Consider the following 24,038-nt stretch of genomic DNA (forward strand, 5'->3'; position numbering starts at 1 on the left):
CCGATTATTTCATAGAGTATTTCTATGGATATTCAATACGTGCACATTATATAGATTTTTTGATTTCTTTTAAAAAAAATTTCTAGAAATTGCAGGTTAGTCAATTTTGTTAGAAGATTTTAACACTTGTGTCTCTATGCAACGATCTGTTTCCCATCAATGGTGGAGTATTTATTTCGAAAATAAAAAAAATGACATTAGATCTAGTCTAATTACAATTAAAATGTCGCTGATGAAGGAAATTCTGCATTCGTTGGCCTATTTCCAGGAATTTAAAGACAAGAATGATAAAACATGATACACTGGTGAGTCAGGAAGCAGTTCTTGACCATCAGTCAATCGGGTAGTTTGGACACCAAAGACAATCGATGGATTTTTCTCAGACATTAAATGCTATCGCTTTATTGCATTCATAATCTATCCCAATGGAATAAATTATCATTTTGACAGTTTTGTTGTCTGCCACAAAGTAAATATACACTAAACCATCAAAATTACACCATAAATATATTTTCCGATTAGCCTTTGTTTGTCGCACCATTCCATTGTCAGTAGATACGATCAATGCGTGAATTTGATGATAACACAATTCAAGTGATTAGATTTATACAAATTCATTTATCATGCCCGTTGACACGGACTGTATCCCTATTGTCACCATTCACACTGGACTTTTTTCTCGGTAAATCGATATCTACAACCACGGGCTCGTCTGCTTCCGAATCCACTGAAGAACTGAGTACCTTGTCAGCGCATCTTCTGATGACGTCATATGAATATTGAATGTCATCTGTTGTGGTTCTTTCTGCCACAACTGCGAGGCGGAGGAAGTATGTACCTCTACTAAAGGCTGGGATCATGTAAATTTTCCCGTCCTCCAAAATTTCGCTAAGAAGTTTCTCTGTGAGTTTATTTCCCTTCTGCAATACATGAAAAACAAGAAGTAATCAATGACGTCATATGAGGATATGACAGATCCTTTCTCTCGATATAGAAGGCTTAAAGTAATAATATCATAATTTGCGCAAATGTGAAATTAGTAAATACATATTACACAGTTGTAATTTTCTTTTTATTGGTATGAAAAAAATTCATATTTCACAAAAAATTACATCTCTGATATATATTTCCCCCAAATCGTTTTATAACAGAATAACGTTAGTCTGCGTTTTATGAGACACTACATGTATCTTGTAGATGGTAGGTTTTAGTAAAAAGTATGTTTTCAATACACTTTGTGCTTCATTTACTTAAAACCAGGGAACTGTAGTACAATATATCTATATCGAGAATAATGTCGAACTGATTACGCTACAACTTGACATACAATAGAAAGATAAATAACAAGATGTGTTTGTGAAACACAAATGCCCTCGATAATGACCAATTCCGAAGATGGCCAAGGTCACAAGGACAAATATCGTGGTAGCAGTAGAAAGATTTTGTCACAAGAAATGCTCATGTACAATATGAAAACTCTAATATTTACCATTTAGAAGTTATGGCCAATGTCAATTTTTTTAAAAAGTAGGTCAAATGCCAAGGTCAAAAGATTTAGTACCAACGGAAAGGTCTTGTAACAAGGAATACTCATGTGAAATATTAAAGCTCTAACTCTTACTGTTCAAAAGTTATTTGCAAGGTTAAAGTTTCAGACAGAATTACAGAATGACAGACAGGATAAAAACAATATGCCCTTCGATCTTCGATCTCGGGGGCATAAAAACACAATTTTGTACACCTGTCCTTAATCTATCTTATCGAGTTAAGTAATAATTTACTCAATTATCGACAAGCACTAGTTTTGACAGATGACATTTGCCTGTAGCATTATTCCAAAACCAAGAAACCGGTTTGGGGTATTGGTTTTTCTATTAATCTTAATGAGTAAAACGAAACAATATTACTGCTCGGTTGTTACGTCACGGTAGTAACGTTATACGTCCGTATATACAAACCTTAAGTCTGAAACAAACCAGGCCCATTACTGTTTCGGAAGTTATCTCGAATCGACCATCGTCCAGGATGAGTTTTTCGAAATCCTTTGCCAATTGACAATGCTGAAAACAGATGCATTACAGAATGGTAACAATATTCACTGCGCTTCATTACTTTAATTAATCGTTTGAAGAAGAAGAAAACTGTACAGTTTTTAATGACGCACGATTATATTGAATTCTACCTTAAGGAGGATTAACACATTGTCATAATAGCTGACTTCCTTTTGAAACATGAATAAAACTATAGACAACAGAAATGCTTGTTTGTAATCCAAATGATTAGTTGGGCCTAGATAGCTCAGTAGATTAATGTGTCAACAGCTGATCTGTAAATCGTGAGCTCGAATTTACCAGAGATTTTAATTTCCATTCAAATTACTTTCTACTAAAACAGCAATTTTTTAAAAACTAAATAAGGTAATTTGAGAGTTTTCAATTTCAAAATAGTATCGTACATATTCTCCACTTTCCATCCATATCAGATTCCGTAGCGTGTCATTCCTCCTTAATGCGAGATAACATCTATTTCTGATAGTCACGGAATGATTAATATTGTGTATTACAGATAACAGAACATGTGTCTCTTTAGTATGTAAAACTTATACGGTACCAATTTTGATGCACCAGATGCGCATTTCGACAAATAATGTCTCTTCAGTGATGCTCAACCGAAAAGTTTGAAATCCGAAATAACTATGAAGTTTTAGAGCTAAATATAGCCAAAAACAGCGTGCCAAAAAAGTGGAGCCAAATTCGTCCAAGGATAAGAGCTATGCATGAGGGAGATAATCCTTAATTTTGAAATGAATTTCTAAATTTTATAACAGCAATTAAATATACATCCGTATTTTCAAGCTAGTAACGAGGTACTTAGCTACTGGGCTGTAGAGACCCTCGGGGACTAACGTACATGAACTCACTCATCGAACAAAACAAACTCCACTGACCTTTCTGATATAGTTTTGAACACCGCTAACACCATACGACCGCAACATAAACCACAGCTTCAGAGACCGGAAACGTCTTCCAAGCGGGATCTGCCAATGCTGATGACACACATAATGTAAAGAGTGAATTAAGATTACGTCAAATAGTTTTTTCATACTTAAGATTAACACAAATTATTATTTTTTTTTTAAATTTAAACAATATTTTATTATGTATAATACATAAAAGGATTGGACAACAGGCGTTGCCTATATGAGCCCTCTCCATACAAATACATGATCAAGGTCATAAAGATATAGTTATCATATAATGATAATGAAGCAATATAATATTTTAAAATACATTGATTTGTTTAACAGTTTCCATTTCTATGATAATTTACAGCTTGATGTATGACTGACAAATATACTATAGGTATGGATATAGCAATTTACTACACAGGAAAAACACAAATCATTGATTGGTCATTGAAGTTTGTAGTGTTTTCCGACATTTTGCGAATGACAATCTTTTTAAAACACCATCTTGAAGGTAAATCAAATCAAATCATTACCATGATATTACATATATGTGCATCACAAAACAATATTCTTTAAACTGATTAGGCAGCATAGATAAAATGTCTGAGTGGAAAAGAAAAACATGTAGATAAAGTGATGCGTTGGAAACCCCTTTGTCGTCTCTTCCTCGTCCTTAAATACGATGTGAAAGATAATTTGTGTAATGTTTACCCTGTAATCCGGGACTTTTCCTTCATTGGTGTGACGCAGATAGATAGGGTCCACATTGAAAGCATCTACCAAATACGAACTGTTCTTGATCCTGAATTGCAATCACCATGGCATAGTTTATCATAATTAAAGATCTGATGCAATTAATTATAATTTTTTTTTAACAATGAGTAATAAATAATAAAAATGATAACAATAGAATTTTAATAATGATTAATAGGTGTAGGAAAAATGACAAATGAATGCATTCTTCCATTTCTTGCAATATATGTAATGTATATTTCCTAACATTACACAATTATAGAAAATTCAGCTTCTGAAGAATTATACAAAAGTTCCTTTCCGAAATTTCATAGTTTATCCAATGCCACATGGGTGTTTTTTTTAGGAAGAGGCGCTAGATTTCCATATCAATATGACCTCCCCTGTTTCTTGAAAAGTAATATTTTTAAATCTAATTATATTTTCATTACATTTCGGTAGAATGGTGAATGAAAGCTGGATGGTTGGAGAACGAATGGATTTGTTTCTGAAAACGAATGCAGAACGCTTTACACGGGAAGAAACGGTTTGGTTTCGATTTCAAATTCTGCATTTCGTACTCTTTTGGCGCTTGAACTTTGAAATCTATTCAATATTTAAAACTGAAAATAGTCTTTAATGATTTCCAAAAAAAAAAAATGAAACTGAATAACTCTTACAAACATGGTAACTGTACTTTGTGTTTTAATTTAGTAAGGGGGTGTCCGCATTGTTTCCATGTTCATAATGACAAAGAGGGACATCAAGGAAGTTAATTTCATCTAAGACGATGATTTCGTGTCCACTCATTTGTAGGATAATATACCGTTGCTCTAGCAATTCATAGTTTAAAAAAAAAAAAAATCACATCTGAAGTAGAAAACAGCAAAATATTAAAGCTAGTAAAGAATTCATTTTAATTTTCCGACAATTTTAGCAACATGTGTTAATTCTATTTTAATCCAAAACTTAAATGCAGGCAAAATCGGCATATGATTTCAACGTTTATTTGTTTTGAGACCCCTTTGCGATCGATTCGAAAAACAAAATCTCCATTTAAACGAACTTCTTATTCATGTCATAAACAAAATTATTATGTCTTCTTTTAGCCCGACTTTGCACCATGTTAATCTGCACTGACCCCATACAGGAACGGAATGGTTTGCTGATAACGAGAACTGAACGCTTTAGCCTAGAAACGGTGAACAGTAAAACAGTTTGGTGTGGGAACGAAACAATTCTGGTCGAGAACGGAACATTTAGTTTGGGGTAGTGGAACGTTTCGGGGTCTGCAACTGGTTAAAAAAATTAAAATGCCTTATCTTTCTCATTCAAACCGCACCTGTTGGAACGCTTCTTAACGACAAACCACGCATACATCCCATGTAGCCGTAAACCATATTGTGAACAAATGTACTGCTTTGAGGATTCCTTCTTTGATCTATATCACGTGATCTTACCTAATTCTCGCCAAGACAACATTCGTAATTCTAATGTAGCATAATAGCTTGACACATTGTTGAAGAGAACGTACATACTTGTATATTCATTATTACAAAAAAGTGGTAGGAATTATGTAACATTCTAAATATAACAGCAGAAAATATGTTAACGATAATTCCACAAATCTTAACAGTAACCTGAAATTATCTCCTCAATCCAGAAATAGATGCCACAAAAATACATACCACATTACGGATAAATCAAAGTTGACAAGCATCCATTTGTGTGGGTTTACACTAAAGGTTTCTGCATACTACAATAAAAAATAAACCGAAATAATTTTTTAAAGTACGAATCAAAATTCAGCACAACTTGATACATTTTTTTGTCATGGATGATTTAATATAAGATAACAATGATTATTAATTTTCATTTAACAAGGTATTTCAATGACAAAGCATATTACATTAAGATTTAAACCCATCACCGTTGCTATCACATGTTAGTGATGATAAATGAATTGACATAAATGTTGTCCTGAATACATTTTTCAGAAACAGAAAGCGGATTTTCAAAACAGTGTGTTTTAGTGATAGGTTCTTGCTTTTATCCTACCTTTACTTACGGAGTACATGCCTTGTGTATTTGTATTATGGGGAAATAAATAAATAATTTGCTGCAGTTTCCTTATATGACATTATAGATATTTTTTAATTTGTAAATTAACTGTATACTTTTTCAGTGAACAGATACAATGGGACATATTATATAGCAAATATTTGAAAGCGTGAAAATTAGATTATCTTCGCACTCGAAGAAACACAAACTGAATTCTTCCAGGACGTTCACCTGCACGTTCAGTGGTGGTCCATGGCAAGAAATGAAACAAGGAAGTGGGTGTTGAATAGCGGGCGATAACGAAGAACAGTGATTAATCTTATAACTCCTACGAAGAATACAAAATAAAAGAGTAGGGAAAGACGGACACCTGGACATACCAATGGTGGGATCAGGTGCTTAGTAGGAGTACGCATCCCCTGTTGACCGGTCGCACCCGCCGTGGGCCCTATATCTCGATCGGGTAAAGGTAGTAATTCGTAATCACAATCGTGTAACGAACGGTCTCAATTGGTATGAAACATGTCAGACAGCAATTATGTGACCCAATGACAGGTTTTATGAATAAATTAGATTGTTATAACGACCATATCATTTGCGAAATGCTGCCTTTAAACAAGACTGTTGAAACTCATGTAACATCAACTTGTTTGTCAATAGCCTGCCTCGATTTAAAAACTGACCATACGCAGAACAGGCTCTTAAGGATCGAATAAACAACATACCTCATACAGGTGATAATGGGATATTGCTTCATATGGAAAGATGTTTTTTGTACTGAACTGTAGTTCACTGTGCCTTTTAGACAGTCTGCATTGGTTGCATATTTAGTTTTATAATGATTTCTTTAAGTAACTTCTTAAGCATTGTTGAAATTGTTCTCTTTAACTTTCCTTTAAGTTGTCATTTACATAAACAACATTCATATTTCACAGGAGGCGCCATACTTGTTTACATTTGTTCACTAGCTGCATGTTGGAATCAATTACTTGTGATCGTCATCAAGACTGCATGCTAAGAGTAAAATAAAATGCCAGAGACAAATAATAACGGGAAGTCTAATAATTTATAAGAGAAAATAATAAGTAGGAAAACTTGGGATTCGAACCACAGATATGCAATCTGGCCTGTCCAAAACTTCAGGGAGATTTCCGCTATACTACCTCGGCTATCCATCGCATGAAAATTGTTTGAATTTCAGGCTATGTAACGTCACACGTCGTGGACATAGAAATTTTCTTGATAATGCGACAAAAGTTGTACACAAGAAGTAAGTTTTTTTCATAGAGTGGGTCAAGTCTCGATACTTTTATTTACAAAACATTTTACACCTGAATATGTACTAACATATTTTACTCAGTTCACAATGGAGACTTGGCCCACTCCATATGAAAATCTGCTTGGAAAAGTCAAGTATACTATCGCGTATAAGTGGTTACAAATAGGAATTTCTTTTCAATGTTCCTATGGAATGAGCACATCGAAAAAGCATTTTTGGAAACTATGGCATGATCGTTGTAACTAGAATGCACATTTTTCTTTTTCTAGAGAGTTTCAATTTTAACTTTGATATTTGTCCATGTGTGGGTTCTCGGCTCGATAAAGTCACGCATCTTCTTTCTTTAGACGATAATATGACGTCCAGGAACATCTTTTAAGTTGTATTTCTTTCTAAAGTATATTTACATAAAGATGCTTACTCCTCCTAGGAATCTGGTCCCACCTCTTGTATACCCAGGGGTCCGTGTTTGCCCAACTCTCTTTTTCTTGCATTGCTTCACCATTATAGGAGTTTTGAGATTAATCAGTGTTCGTTATCTTCACATTTTCATAAGGAATAAAAATATGTGTTTGCCCAACTCTCTATTTTGTAATACTTATAGGAGTTATGAAATTGATCGCTGTTATCTTCACCTTTCGTGCTTAGGTTAGCGCATTCATCATGTGTGGGAAATTAATAAAAAATCGGTAATTTGAAACCTCAAATCTAGGTCAAGGTGGATATGGGCGAAATTGAGTACTAGTGCAGTCATTGAGGAGAGCATCATATTTAATTTTGGGAACACGCAATAGTTTTTACTCAGGTACATGTACCTAATCAATTTTTCGTTTTATCTTTATCCAATCTTAGTTTTAAACTAGCATGATATGGTCAATGTACTTTTAAAATTTACCTGTATGCCTTTCATGTATTTTCGGTATTCTGGACAAACAAAAGCACTGCCGGCATAAGCTGCGTCAATATGCATCCATATATTTTCTGCCTCACCTAATGTAGAACATGGGTACATTTTAGAAAGAAAAATGATAAAATAAAGTACATGTTGACAATTTTCAGCTTACGATTTCACCCAAAATCGTAAAAGCGAATATTTTAGAGACTGTTGCATTTGTTAACTTGTTAACTTTTAGGTTGATAATGTGCCTTGGAAATGTGATATGCCAATTAGAGGTAGAATGACTCACATATTGGTCCCAGTTCCTCTATGTTATCAAACGCGCACGTCCCCGTTGTACCAAGCGACGCACACAGCTGAAACCAACATAGTATACGTACATGCAAATTCTTATATAAAGTTTCTATAATCTAGATTTGAATTGATCATCTCTTGATATTCCTTTTAATATCCTTACAAAGAATGGGATCAGTCCTTCTTTTTTGTCTTTTTCAATGGCTTCTGTCAATGTTTCTCCTCGAAGGCTAAAGTTTGCATCACTGTTCAGTTTGTGCATTCTCACAGCGCCCAATAGGGCTGCACGATGAACTGAAGAATTTGCCTGGGGAAATTTGATAATCAAACAGGCATGTTATATGGGTTTTTTTGTTGTTGGTTAAAGTACTTTTATTCAAACTTTCACCAAAACTTTGCTTTGCTGCAATGACGTGAAACCAATGCATATAAATGAGGAAACATGCAGCGTTTGTAAGTACATAGATTTGCTAAAGGTGATTACGTATATACAGAGAGTATTTATTTCGCAGTTGACAACTATAGCTCGAATGATAGTAAAGAGAAAGTAGATGATGGAGAAATGATTTTTATGTATTTAGCTCACCTGATCAGTACTATAACCAACCAGTTTGCTCAGTATGTCCTTCTCCTCAATATCAGGACTCTCTTTCTTTACTTTATCAACAATTTTATTTCTGGCTGCAAGTAGACAGAGGAAAACCGTCTCGCTGGCTGTTGACTAGAAAAGGAAAATCCGAAATTTAACATCATTCAGCCTGTTACAATACAGAAGGACGGGGGTAACAGATTGATTGATTGATGATTTTTACATATATAAATATAAGTAATATTTGACTATTCATTTAAAAAATCATCGCCTAGCTGAGTAGCTCAGTAGGTTAGCACGTCGACTGCTGAACTGTAAATCACGTGTTCGAGTCCAGCAACGTTTTTCAGATTTCTTTGCACACAATTTTTTAACTAAGTAAAGTAAATTTGAAAGTTTTCAATTTCAAAATATTGTACATATCCTCCACTTTTATGATCGAGCACAATATATCGAAATGTCATTACATTTTAAACTGATATTAGGAAATATTCATAACTATGAAATCTAAACAAAATATATTAATACGAAAATTCTAAATATAATCCACAGAAATATTTCTTGATAATTGTATGAATAATGGTTATAGAAACAATCATGATAATAGTAATAACTAGAGCCAAGCTCGTTGCAAAGCAACGTGAGGTCTTCCGTCGGAGTTGTATGACATAAAAACCTTAAACTTGACCATATGTCCTTGGATCAGGTCCTAATGCAGCCTAGTTAAAATGAAAATACAGGAACCGTACATGAGTATGTGTGTGTGGGATCTAACTTTCGCCTTCTTTCCCTGTTGATATGTTATACGTAACATCACCCCGGGAAAAATTATTTGAAATAATTATCCAGTGATTTTACAAAAGACGAATACAAGTTAAGTTTTTAGAAAGAAAATAATCAACTGTACTGTGACAGGAAGATAAGTACTGTAACGATATAAGTAGTTTGGCTACACTGGCGATTCTGACTTCTCGTATGTACTTATGAAATAGTTTGAGAATTTAATATATATCATTGAAATGAAGCTATAAAGGTGTACTATAAATTTTTATCGTTAGGTGTTTAATAAATTTATACTACTCAAGTACATGCGTGCATGATCTCATTCCACGAATCAGTCTTTTGAGGCGTGCGTGTATGTGGGATTAAATTCTTTCAGCATTTAACTTTTCAGTCCCAATAATGAACAAAAAAATACTATTTAAATTTATGAAATTTATGGCTCAGGACATACAATAAAGGTTTATAGCTGTTACCAATATTTTATCATACAACAAAATTATGATAGCATAATATTCAGACTGAAGAGAATAATTCATCGAGTTTGAATTATTTATACATACAAATCAAATAAATTGCTCTCAAATCTTGAATATTTTATTAAACTTTAATATCTATCAGTGTAAATACATGTAGGTATATTATGTACACAGTGCGCACAGAAGTCGCGTATGAATTTCACGCCAGGGGCACGTGCCGAAGTAACTGTTATACACATATTTTTCCCCCTTCACCTACCTAATGATACGGTTACCTGTTTGCGGGTCAAGCATTTTACTCATATATAACACAATACTCGAGCAAAATATTATGTTTATGAGATCAATAAGATGTTAAAGAACAACTTTTCCAACGAAAGCCATATCGAAATATTTACCATTTTTGAGTTATAAAGCGAAAACTTTGAAGATCCCCAGATCCCTAATTGAAGGGGCCAGCCACTTTTGAGGGATATCAAAAGAAAGCTCTTAACATGTTGTACAACTTTTGTTCTACACGTCTTAACAAAATATTTTTAGTTTAAAAGATACAAAGGAAAATATGTGTAATTTTTTGCTCCTTTAGGCGTCCTAATTTTTTAACCCTGTCAACCACCATTTCGAACGCTGTAATCAAAAAACAAAAAAAACGATCTGCACAACTACAATGCTCCTACTTTTCATTTTCAATGCATTTTCTGCTCAAGCTTATACAGTCTCGGAGCCTTTGTCTGGAAACCAAAGCCCCTAAAATTTCATTCAAAGGGGAATAACTCGTGAACAGAAGGGAATTTCTGAAATGTAGTACATTATTTTAAAATCGTTCTATAAAGTTTATAAACCCTGAAATTTTGAGCAAAATCCATGCAGAAATGAGCGAGATATGAAGCTTCAAAGTTATCGTCTAGGAAAAAAAAATTAATAAGAATAATCTTAACCAGCACAATCAGTAGAAGGTCTTCCGTTGTTACGGAAAACCTTAATAATGCTAATTGTAACAATGTTGATTATAGAAACAATGATGTTATTAATGACAATGATGATGATAATAACAATGATGATGATTGTAACAATGATGATGATTGTAACAATGATGATGATAGTAACAATGATGATGATTGTAACAATGATGATGATTGTAACAATGATGATGATTGTAACAATGATGATGATAATAACAATGATGATGATAGTAACAATGATGATGACAGTAACAATGATGATAATAACAATGATGATGATAATAACAATGATGATGATTGTAACAATGATGATGATAATAACAATGATGATAATAATAACAATGATGATGATTGTAACAATGATGATGATAGTAACAATGATGATGATAATAACAATGATGATAATAACAATGATGATGATAATAACAATGATGATGATAGTAACAATGATGATAATAACAATGATGATGATAATAACAATGATGATGATAATAACAATGATGATAATAACAATGATGATGATAATAACAATGATGATGACAGTAACAATGATGATAATAACAATGATGATGATAATAACAATGATGATGATTGTAACAATGATGATGATAATAACAATGATGATGATAATAACAATGATGATGATTGTAACAATGATGATGATAATAACAATGATGATGATAATAACAATGATGATAATAACAATGATGATGATAATAACAATGATGATGATTGTAACAATGATGATGATAATAACAATGATGATGATAATAACAATGATGATAATAACAATGATGATGATTGTAACAATGATGATGATTGTAACAATGATGATGATAATAACAATGATGATAATAACAATGATGATAATAACAATGATGATGATAACAATGATGATGATAGTAACAATGATGATAATAACAATGATGATAATAACAATGATGATAATAACAATGATGATGATTGTAACAATGATGATGATAGTAACAATGATGATAATAACAATGATGATGATAGTAACAATGATGATGATAGTAACAATGATGATAATAACAATGATGATGATAATAACAATGATGATGATAATAACAATGATGATAATAACAATGATGATAATAACAATGATGATGATAATAACAATGATGATAATAACAATGATGATGATAGTAACAATGATGATAATAACAATGATGATGATAATAACAATGATGATAATAACAATGATGATGATTGTAACAATGATGATGATAACAATGATGATGATAATAACAATGATGATAATAACAATGATGATAATAACAATGATGATGATAACAATGATGATGATAATAACAATGATGATGATTGTAACAATGATGATAATAACAATGATGATGATAATAACAATGATGATAATAACAATGATGATAATAACAATGATGATAATAACAATGATGATGATAATAACAATGATGATGATTGTAACAATGATGATAATAACAATGATGATGATAATAACAATGATGATAATAACAATGATGATGATAACAATGATGATGATAATAACAATGATGATGATTGTAACAATGATGATAATAACAATGATGATGATAACAATGATGATGATTGTAACAATGATGATAGTAACAATGATGATAATAACAATGATGATAATAACAATGATGATAATAACAATGATGATGATAATAACAATGATGATGATTGTAACAATGATGATGATTGTAACAATGATGATAATAACAATGATGATAATAACAATGATGATAATAACAATGATGATAATAACAATGATGATAATAACAATGATGATAATAACAATGATGATGATTGTAACAATGATGATGATAACAATGATGATGATAATAACAATGATGATAATAACAATGATGATGATAGTAACAATGATGATGATAATAACAATGATGATAATAACAATGATGATGATTGTAACAATGATGATGATAACAATGATGATGATAGTAACAATGATGATGATTGTAACAATGATGATAATAACAATGATGATGATAGTAACAATGATGATAATAACAATGATGATGATAATAACAATGATGATAATAACAATGATGATGATAATAACAATGATGATAATAACAATGATGATGATTGTAACAATGATGATAATAACAATGATGATGATAGTAACAATGATGATAATAACAATGATGATGATAATAACAATGATGATGATAATAACAATGATGATAATAACAATGATGATAATAACAATGATGATGATAACAATGATGATGATAATAACAATGATGATGATTGTAACAATGATGATGATAGTAACAATGATGATAATAACAATGATGATAATAACAATGATGATAATAACAATGATGATGATAACAATGATGATGATAATAACAATGATGATAATAACAATGATGATAATAACAATGATGATGATAGTAACAATGATGATGATAACAATGATGATGATAATAACAATGATGATGATAATAACAATGATGATGATTGTAACAATGATGATGATAACAATGATGATGATAATAACAATGATGATGATAATAACAATGATGATGATAATAACAATGATGATGATAGTAACAATGATGATGATAACAATGATGATGATAATAACAATGATGATGATAATAACAATGATGATGATAACAATGATGATGATAATAACAATGATGATGATAGTAACAATGATGATAATAACAATGATGATGATTGTAACAATGATGATAATAACAATGATGATGATAATAACAATGATGATGATAATAACAATGATGATGATTGTAACAATGATGATGATTGTAACAATGATGATGATAATAACAATGATGATGATTGTAACAATGATGATGATTGTAACAATGATGATAATAATAACAATGATGATGATAGTAACAATGATGATGATAACAATGATGATGATAGTAACAATGATGATAATAACAATGATGATAATAACAATGATGATAATAACAATGATGATGATAATAACAATGATGATGATAGTAACAATGATGATAATAACAATGATGATGATTTTAACAATGATGATGATAATAACAATGATGATAATAACAATGATGATGATAGTAACAATGATGATGATAATAACAATGATGATAATAACAATGATGATGATAGTAACAATGATGATAATAACAATGATGATGATTTTAACAATGATGATGATAATAACAATGATGATAATAACAATGATGATAATAACAATGATGATAATAACAATGATGATGATTTTAACAATGATGATGATAATAACAATGATGATAATAACAATGATGATGATAGTAACAATGATGATGATAGTAACAATGATGATGATAACAATTCTGATGATAATAACAATGATGATGATAATAACAATGATGATGATAATAACAATGATGATGATAACAATGATGATGATAACAATGATGATAATAACAATGATGATGATAGTAACAATGATGATAATAACAATGATGATGATAGTAACAATGATGATAATAACAATGATGATGATAATAACAATGATGATAATAACAATGATGATGATTGTAACAATGATGATGATTTTAACAATGATGATGATAATAACAATGATGATAATAACAATGATGATAATAACAATGATGATGATTTTAACAATGATGATGATAATAACAATGATGATAATAACAATGATGATAATAACAATGATGATAATAACAATGATGATAATAACAATGATGATGATAACAATGATGATAATAACAATGATGATGATAACAATGATGATGATAATAACAATGATGATAATAACAATGATGATAATAACAATGATGATGATAGTAACAATGATGATGATAATAACAATGATGATAATAACAATGATGATGATAATAACAATGATGATAATAACAATGATGATGATTGTAACAATGATGATGATAATAACAATGATGATAATAACAATGATGATAATAACAATGATGATGATAACAATGATGATGATAGTAACAATGATGATGATAATAACAATGATGATGATAATAACAATGATGATGATAATAACAATGATGATAATAACAATGATGATAATAACAATGATGATGATAGTAACAATGATGATGATAATAACAATGATGATGATAATAACAATGATGATGATAATAACAATGATGATAATAACAATGATGATAATAACAATGATGATGATAGTAACAATGATGATGATAATAACAATGATGATAATAACAATGATGATGATAATAACAATGATGATAATAACAATGATGATGATTGTAACAATGATGATGATAATAACAATGATGATAATAACAATGATGATAATAACAATGATGATAATAACAATGATGATGATTTTAACAATGATGATGATAATAACAATGATGATAATAACAATGATGATAATAACAATGATGATAATAACAATGATGATGATTGTAACAATAATGATGATAATAACAATGATGATAATAACAATGATGATGATAGTAACAATGATGATAATAACAATGATGATGATGATAACAATGATGATGATTGTAACAATGATGATGATAGTAACAATGATGATAATAACAATGATGATGATTGTAACAATGATGATGATAATAACAATGATGATAATAACAATGATGATGATAATAACAATGATGATAATAACAATGATGATAATAACAATGATGATGATTGTAACAATGATGATGATAATAACAATGATGATGATAACAATGATGATGATAATAACAATGATGATAATAACAATGATGATAATAACAATGATGATAATAACAATGATGATAATAACAATGATGATGATAACAATGATGATGATAATAACAATGATGATGATTGTAACAATGATGATGATAGTAACAATGATGATAATAACAATGATGATGATAACAATGATGATGATAACAATGATGATGATTGTAACAATGATGATAATAACAATGATGATAATAACAATGATGATGATAACAATGATGATGATAATAACAATGATGATGATTGTAACAATGATGATGATAGTAACAATGATGATAATAACAATGATGATAATAACAATGATGATAATAACAATGATGATAATAACAATGATGATAATAACAATGATGATGATAATAACAATGATGATGATTGTAACAATGATGATGATTGTAACAATGATGATGATAATAACAATGATGATAATAACAATGATGATGATAATAACAATGATGATAATAACAATGATGATGATAACAATGATGATGATAACAATGATGATGATAATAACAATGATGATGATAATAACAATGATGATAATAACAATGATGATGATTGTAACAATGATGATGATAATAACAATGATGATGATTGTAACAATGATGATGATAATAACAATGATGATAATAACAATGATGATGATAGTAACAATGATGATAATAACAATGATGATGATAGTAACAATGATGATGATAGTAACAATGATGATAATAACAATGATGATGATAATAACAATGATGATGATAATAACAATGATGATAATAACAATGATGATAATAACAATGATGATAATAACAATGATGATGATTTTAACAATGATGATGATAGTAACAATGATGATAATAACAATGATGATAATAACAATGATGATGATTGTAACAATGATGATAATAACAATGATGATAATAACAATGATGATAATAACAATGATGATGATAGTAACAATGATGATGATAGTAACAATGATGATAATAACAATGATGATGATAATAACAATGATGATAATAACAATGATGATGATTGTAACAATGATGATGATAGTAACAATGATGATAATAACAATGATGATGATTGTAACAATGATGATGATAATAACAATGATGATAATAACAATGATGATGATTGTAACAATGATGATGATAACAATGATGATGATAGTAACAATGATGATAATAACAATGATGATAATAACAATGATGATAATAACAATGATGATGATTGTAACAATGATGATGATAATAACAATGATGATGATAATAACAATGATGATAATAACAATGATGATGATTGTAACAATGATGATGATAACAATGATGATGATTGTAACAATGATGATAATAACAATGATGATAATAACAATGATGATGATAATAACAATGATGATAATAACAATGATGATGATAATAACAATGATGATAATAACAATGATGATAATAACAATGATGATGATAGTAACAATGATGATAATAACAATGATGATGATTGTAACAATGATGATGATAATAACAATGATGATAATAACAATGATGATAATAACAATGATGATAATAACAATGATGATGATTTTAACAATGATGATGATAATAACAATGATGATAATAACAATGATGATAATAACAATGATGATAATAACAATGATGATGATTGTAACAATGATGATGATAATAACAATGATGATGATAGTAACAATGATGATAATAATAACAATGATGATAATAACAATGATGATGATAATAACAATGATGATAATAACAATGATGATGATAACAATGATGATGATAACAATGATGATGATAATAACAATGATGATGATAATAACAATGATGATGATAATAACAATGATGATGATAATAACAATGATGATGATTGTAACAATGATGATGATAATAACAATGATGATAATAACAATGATGATGATAGTAACAATGATGATAATAACAATGATGATGATAGTAACAATGATGATAATAACAATGATGATAATAACAATGATGATAATAACAATGATGATGATTTTAACAATGATGATGATAGTAACAATGATGATAATAACAATGATGATGATAGTAACAATGATGATGATAGTAACAATGATGATAATAACAATGATGATGATAATAACAATGATGATAATAACAATGATGATGATTGTAACAATGATGATGATAGTAACAATGATGATAATAACAATGATGATGATTGTAACAATGATGATGATAATAACAATGATGATAATAACAATGATGATAATAACAATGATGATGATAATAACAATGATGATGATAATAACAATGATGATAATAACAATGATGATAATAACAATGATGATGATTGTAACAATGATGATGATAGTAACAATGATGATGATTGTAACAATGATGATAATAACAATGATGATGATAGTAACAATGATGATGATAGTAACAATGATGATAATAACAATGATGATAATAACAATGATGATAATAACAATGATGATGATTGTAACAATGATGATGATAACAATGATGATGATTGTAACAATGATGATAATAACAATGATGATAATAACAATGATGATGATAATAACAATGATGATAATAACAATGATGATGATAATAACAATGATGATAATAACAATGATGATAATAACAATGATGATGATAGTAACAATGATGATAATAACAATGATGATGATTGTAACAATGATGATGATAATAACAATGATGATAATAACAATGATGATAATAACAATGATGATAATAACAATGATGATGATTTTAACAATGATGATGATAATAACAATGATGATAATAACAATGATGATAATAACAATGATGATAATAACAATGATGATGATTGTAACAATGATGATGATAATAACAATGATGATGATAGTAACAATGATGATAATAATAACAATGATGATAATAACAATGATGATGATGATAACAATGATGATGATTGTAACAATGATGATGATAGTAACAATGATGATAATAACAATGATGATGATAATAACAATGATGATGATAGTAACAATGATGATAATAACAATGATGATGATAGTAACAATGATGATGATAATAACAATGATGATAATAACAATGATGATAATAACAATGATGATAATAACAATGATGATGATTGTAACAATGATGATGATAATAACAATGATGATAATAACAATGATGATGATAATAACAATGATGATAATAACAATGATGATGATTGTAACAATGATGATGATAATAACAATGATGATGATAATAACAATGATAATAATAACAATGATGATAATAACAATGATGATGATGATAACAATGATGATGATTGTAACAATGATGATGATAGTAACAATGATGATAATAACAATGATGATGATAATAACAATGATGATTGTAACAATGATGATGATAATAACAATGATGATGATAATAACAATGATGATAATAACAATGATGATAATAACAATGATGATGATAGTAACAATGATGATAATAATAACAATGATGATGATAATAACAATGATGATGATGATAACAATGATGATGATTGTAACAATGATGATGATAGTAACAATGATGATAATAACAATGATGATAATAACAATGATGATAATAACAATGATGATGATTTTAACAATGATGATGATAATAACAATGATGATAATAACAATGATGATGATAATAACAATGATGATTATAGTAACAATTATGTTAATTGTAACAATGATGATGATAATAACAATGATAATAGTAACAATGATGATGATAATAACAATGATGATTATAGTAACAATTATGTTAATTGTAACAATGATGATGATAGCAACAATGATGATAGTAACAATGATGATATTAACAATGATAAGTAACAAGGATGATAATAATAACAATGATGATAGAGTTAAAATGATGATAAGACGTAATTATAAAACGCCTGGATTTCTGAATCAATTAAAACATTTTGGAATAGTAATAAAATAGTTTTCATTAACCTGTATGACACCACCGCCATTGCCTGGGCCGCAGTGTAGAAATTCCTCTGGCAGGGCGAGCATCTTCCCTAACCAATCCGTGGTGATTACTTCTAGTTCTGTACACGCTGGACTAGTGGCCTAATGGACGAGAATTAAAGATGGTTTTGTTAAATATATAGTGTTTAAAATTGCAAATCTACTTCAATTTGTCTTTAATAAAGCACTATCAGTGACAAACACAGCGACCATCAATGTTTGTAAACATTTGATCTTAATTCTCCGTGTTGGAGAATTGCTGGCTGATATTCACAATATGATATAATTTTCCTGTTTTAGAGAATCACTGACTGAAATTTATGTTATCATCACTTTATGAATTCCTTGTGTTTCAAAATAGCTGGCTGGAATTTGTTCTGTAAACATGCATGTGTGATTTACTAACATCTGTTCTGATTTTACCCAAGAAAATCCAATACAACCAATGGCATCTGAAAGCATATCTCCTAAAATGGAGGGATATGTGTTCCCAGCAGCAAAATACCCATGGAAGTACGGACTGTGCCAATGTGTAACCTAAAAAAGTATCAGAAAGAGATGTGTTTATTGCTTGATGTTCGAGATGGCAACTCCATTACTATATACGAATTGAAGTAAGCCACAAAATACATTCCTTGAAATATTATATTATGACATAATCATATAAGGAATTAAATTTTTGGGGATATCATATGATAGAAAGGTAACCTGGTGGGGGTCAGTTTATAACCCAATTCACGTTTTATGAAAAAGCGTAAGGTGACCCAACCATTTAATATCGTATAGCATACCCCAACATAAAATTCATTCCTTATAATTTAATGCAAGACGACAACAGTTTTAATCTCCAGGGGCGGATCCAGGAATCGTGGTTAGAGGGGGCGCTCTTTTTTTAGACAGGGGTGTGGGGCCGTCTTGAGGCCCCTAATGGGTCCAGGGCGAAGGCCTCGTTGGGGGATCAGGGAGCGAGCCCCCGGAAGCTCCTGGATTTTAGTTTTTATGAGGTGTGAAATATGTCTTATATATGTAGTCCTTTTTACTATTTTTTGTCATTTTTGGATAGGGCGAAACTGATAAAATGACGCAAATTTTAATGGTTTTTTGGGGGAAAAAACATTAAGTTCTCCTAAGAAAAGTAATTTAATAAATCAAAAGATTTGGTCATTTATTTCTCCGAAAATGGAAAAATTATTGCTTCTTTTATCGTTTACATTTTTCTAAACAAGATGCCACTATTTACCTTAAATTTGAAAATTTTAGTGGGGGCGCGTGCCGGCTGTGCCCCCCATTAAATCCGCAACTGGTCTCCGTTTATCAAAATGTATATAAATATTGAACAGAGGATGTCATGATTAATACATGTATGTTATCTTTGATAGCTGTTAAGGAAGTTATCACCTGAGCTTTTGTGCACAACTGCGCCGGATGTTACAACAAAGTATTAACTGGTTCAATACTGATCCCATTGGTGAAAACATTTTACACATCTATTACTGAACCCTATCCAGTTGAAATTTTTTGTGTCAATTCAAATTTTGAAAAGGTTTGGCAGGGACTGTATTTTGTGGCGGAAGGATCGATTAATGAAAAAGTAAAAAATTTGCATGATATTACAGTTTCTGTTTCACCCAATGTATCTTCTATTTTTATACTCCTATGTATTTTTCATTTTACAAACGACTTTCTCAATCCATCAAATACATGTACACATGTATCTTTGAATACTGAGTTTTTGTTGAGATCAATTATCTTATTTTAAAATTTCAATACTCAATAAAAAGATATATATGTATAAAACAAAGAAACATGCCCCATCAATTTTAGTCCCCGTTTAATGTATTCGCCATGGTTTCGCTTTCCAACGAATAAAACATGATCACTCATGCATTTCAATGCCCAATTATTATTTTACAAATAGAAGTATTTTTATTTTATCTTATCATGCCTTTTCGTGCGATGATTATCAAGGAAATATATATTATAATAAGTTTCAGAATTGGGTTTTAGATTTATTTTGATCATTAACACATTCATTAAATACTGTAATATGAGATACTGATTTTTCTTAATATCGATACAAATGAATTATTTCTTTTATTATTTTTTTTTATTTTGAAATCCAATTAAATGAAATGTATGCAGAAGAAAGATACTTGTCCATGCACGTGCAATTTGCATGTTTAATCTCAGTTGACTAGAAAACTACACTGTAAGCCATGATCTGACAGGAAAGACAGAACTGTCAACATATAGATCTCTTCGACATGTTATCTAATATTTTCTAAACTCTAGTTTCAAATTAATTTCTACTAAAACGATGTTTATAAATACCGATTAACTTTCCCGTGATCATCATTGACAATACGAAACCAAAATATCTTAAGTAAATTATGTTTTACATTGTCGATTATACAGATAATGCACGTATATATTCGTTCTGAAATACTGCGAAAGTTTTAATTCACAAACATATATGCATAAGATTTAAATTGTACTTTTCAATTGATTCTATCCATTGGAAATAACTGTCATTGGATACAAGATACAGTATTCAGATCTGTTATCAACTGTGCAAATACAGGTAGTTTACTCCGCCGCGGTATAAACGTGGTCCCGCGAAGCCCCGCTATGAAAAACCGCGACGGTGTAATGCGGAAAGGATTAACCTTCCGTCGCGGTGACGCGGTAAATGAGGGAACCGCGTTGTCTGTACTGTACGTGTATTTCAGTTTTATAATTCATTATACAAGTAGTTGAGACTTGGAACTAGTTCAAGTATTGTAATTTATTAAGGTTGATATATTTTTTCCCCCCAAACAAAACACCTAATCCTAAAATGTTTAAATGAATTTACCCAAATTTTGAATAAAACTTCAGTATTTTCGCCAATAATTCAAAAATTTGATCTCCAACCCCCACTTATAAAAGTTCCATTTTAAATTTTAAGACAAGACCTTGAAACTTGAATTTGACATTACTCCTTATACTGGAGTATGTCCTTTTTTACTCTGAAATTTGATACCATGATTTTTTTCGTATCTCAAACGTTCATTAGTTATTTTCATAGCTCTTATTAACTTTTTTTGAATCTGTATTGTTAGAAGATATGATTACATATCTATTTTATGTAATGATTGATTTATGTTTCGTTAACCCAACAAAAAAATCAAGGTTTTTATTTAAATAAATCTTGCTTCAAATTTATGTGCAAAAGGGTCACCTTTAGAATACTGTAACTCAATAACAGGCATTGTGACCCCAATTTTTTCTTTTCCTTCAATGTTGAAATCAAAAATACACTTCCTAAAAAATGACATTACTCCAAATCTCATATACGAACCTCTTCAACAACAATCAATATTGCTTTAATATTTTGAAGGATTATTCTCAATAGTTCATAATTTAGCGCTAAATTATCTAAGGGCCCTTTTTTGCTCGGAACGGTTCATATAATTCTATGTGTTATGAAAACTCTTGCATGCTGTATCTTTGTGACCTTGGGTGATATCTCCGACCGTATAAACACGCCGAGTCATATAGAAATTATAATGATAGCGCTTGACGAATCCTTATCAAAACAGAGTATACATTGCCAAGAAATAGAGAACACTCTAATTCAGAATTACATATTCTTATAGATGTAGTTCTTGACATACACCAGCTACATATGTAATAGATACAATAACCTATAACATTCAGAAATCCTGGACACCAAGTTATTGAATTCGATGTAAAAACTTTCATGAAACTGTTAAGAAAATGACAACTTACCCCAGGCATTATGAATTTGTCAATATCTTTGAACACTTCTGCAAAGTCTTCTGGGTTTTCTGGAGCCTCGTTTGGAAGCAGTTTCTTTAAGTAACCCGGGGTGACTTTGTGTACTACCTCACGTTCGCGGATATTTTCTAAGTAGTCAGCGATATAGTCAACCATTTGTCGTCCATATTTACGAAATTCTTCCGCATTCATGCTACAATAGCATTGATTGTTTATTTAATCTGTTAAATAAGGTATTGGAAAGGAGTTTATGTTATGACGTCACACAATCAACAAACTGATGTTGTACTCAACTATTGATAAAACAGATGTACCATCTTTTATCTCTTTGTCTTAGTTTTCACTCAGCATATTGGATTTCAGGAACTACTTACCTTGTTAGGTGGTTGTTCGAAATAAAGTTGTGGAGTCCCTCTTATCTTTATATAGTA

The 24,038-nt window shown here is 29.9% G+C and overlaps 1 protein-coding gene and 1 long non-coding RNA gene across 3 annotated transcripts; one reads left to right on the forward strand and one right to left on the reverse strand.

Annotated features, from left to right (window-relative positions):
- Positions 1-370: 370 nt before the first annotated feature.
- Positions 371-24,038, reverse strand: LOC125647889 (aromatic-L-amino-acid decarboxylase-like). Of its 2 annotated transcripts, none has more exons than XM_056142490.1 (13): positions 23,982-24,038; positions 23,599-23,800; positions 20,251-20,364; positions 19,810-19,929; positions 8,819-8,953; positions 8,396-8,539; positions 8,228-8,294; positions 7,936-8,030; positions 5,389-5,456; positions 3,680-3,770; positions 2,948-3,046; positions 1,959-2,060; positions 371-920 (listed from the first exon to the last, which is right to left on the reverse strand). In XM_056142490.1, exons 2-13 carry the CDS (start codon positions 23,797-23,799, stop codon positions 615-617), a joined length of 1,542 nt encoding a protein of 513 aa, XP_055998465.1. In that variant the 5' UTR covers position 23,800; positions 23,982-24,038; the 3' UTR covers positions 371-614. The 2 variants fall into 2 exon arrangements, with proteins under 2 accessions (XP_055998465.1, XP_055998466.1); XM_056142491.1 differs by having other exon boundaries at positions 23,599-23,828; positions 23,982-24,010.
- On the forward strand, positions 3,780-5,820 carry LOC130047440 (uncharacterized). Its single transcript, XR_008796337.1, has 2 exons — positions 3,780-4,247; positions 4,810-5,820. It is a non-coding gene; the product is annotated as an uncharacterized LOC130047440 (long non-coding RNA).

Source organism: Ostrea edulis, chromosome 6, assembly GCF_947568905.1.
Source record: "Ostrea edulis chromosome 6, xbOstEdul1.1, whole genome shotgun sequence".
Lineage (NCBI taxonomy): Eukaryota > Metazoa > Mollusca > Bivalvia > Ostreida > Ostreidae > Ostrea > Ostrea edulis.

Coding starts and splice junctions, on each gene's coding strand:
- LOC125647889 (XM_056142490.1), bottom strand. CDS start 23,799: ATGAATGCGGAAGAATTTCGTAAATATGGACGACAAATGGTTGACTAT. Junction 8,295..8,395: donor AAGGACTGATCCCATTCTTT/GTAAGGATATTA, acceptor TGTTGGTTTCAG/CTGTGTGCGTCGCTTGGTAC. Junction 5,457..7,935: donor AATACATGAAAGGCATACAG/GTAAATTTTAAA, acceptor TTTTTATTGTAG/TATGCAGAAACCTTTAGTGT.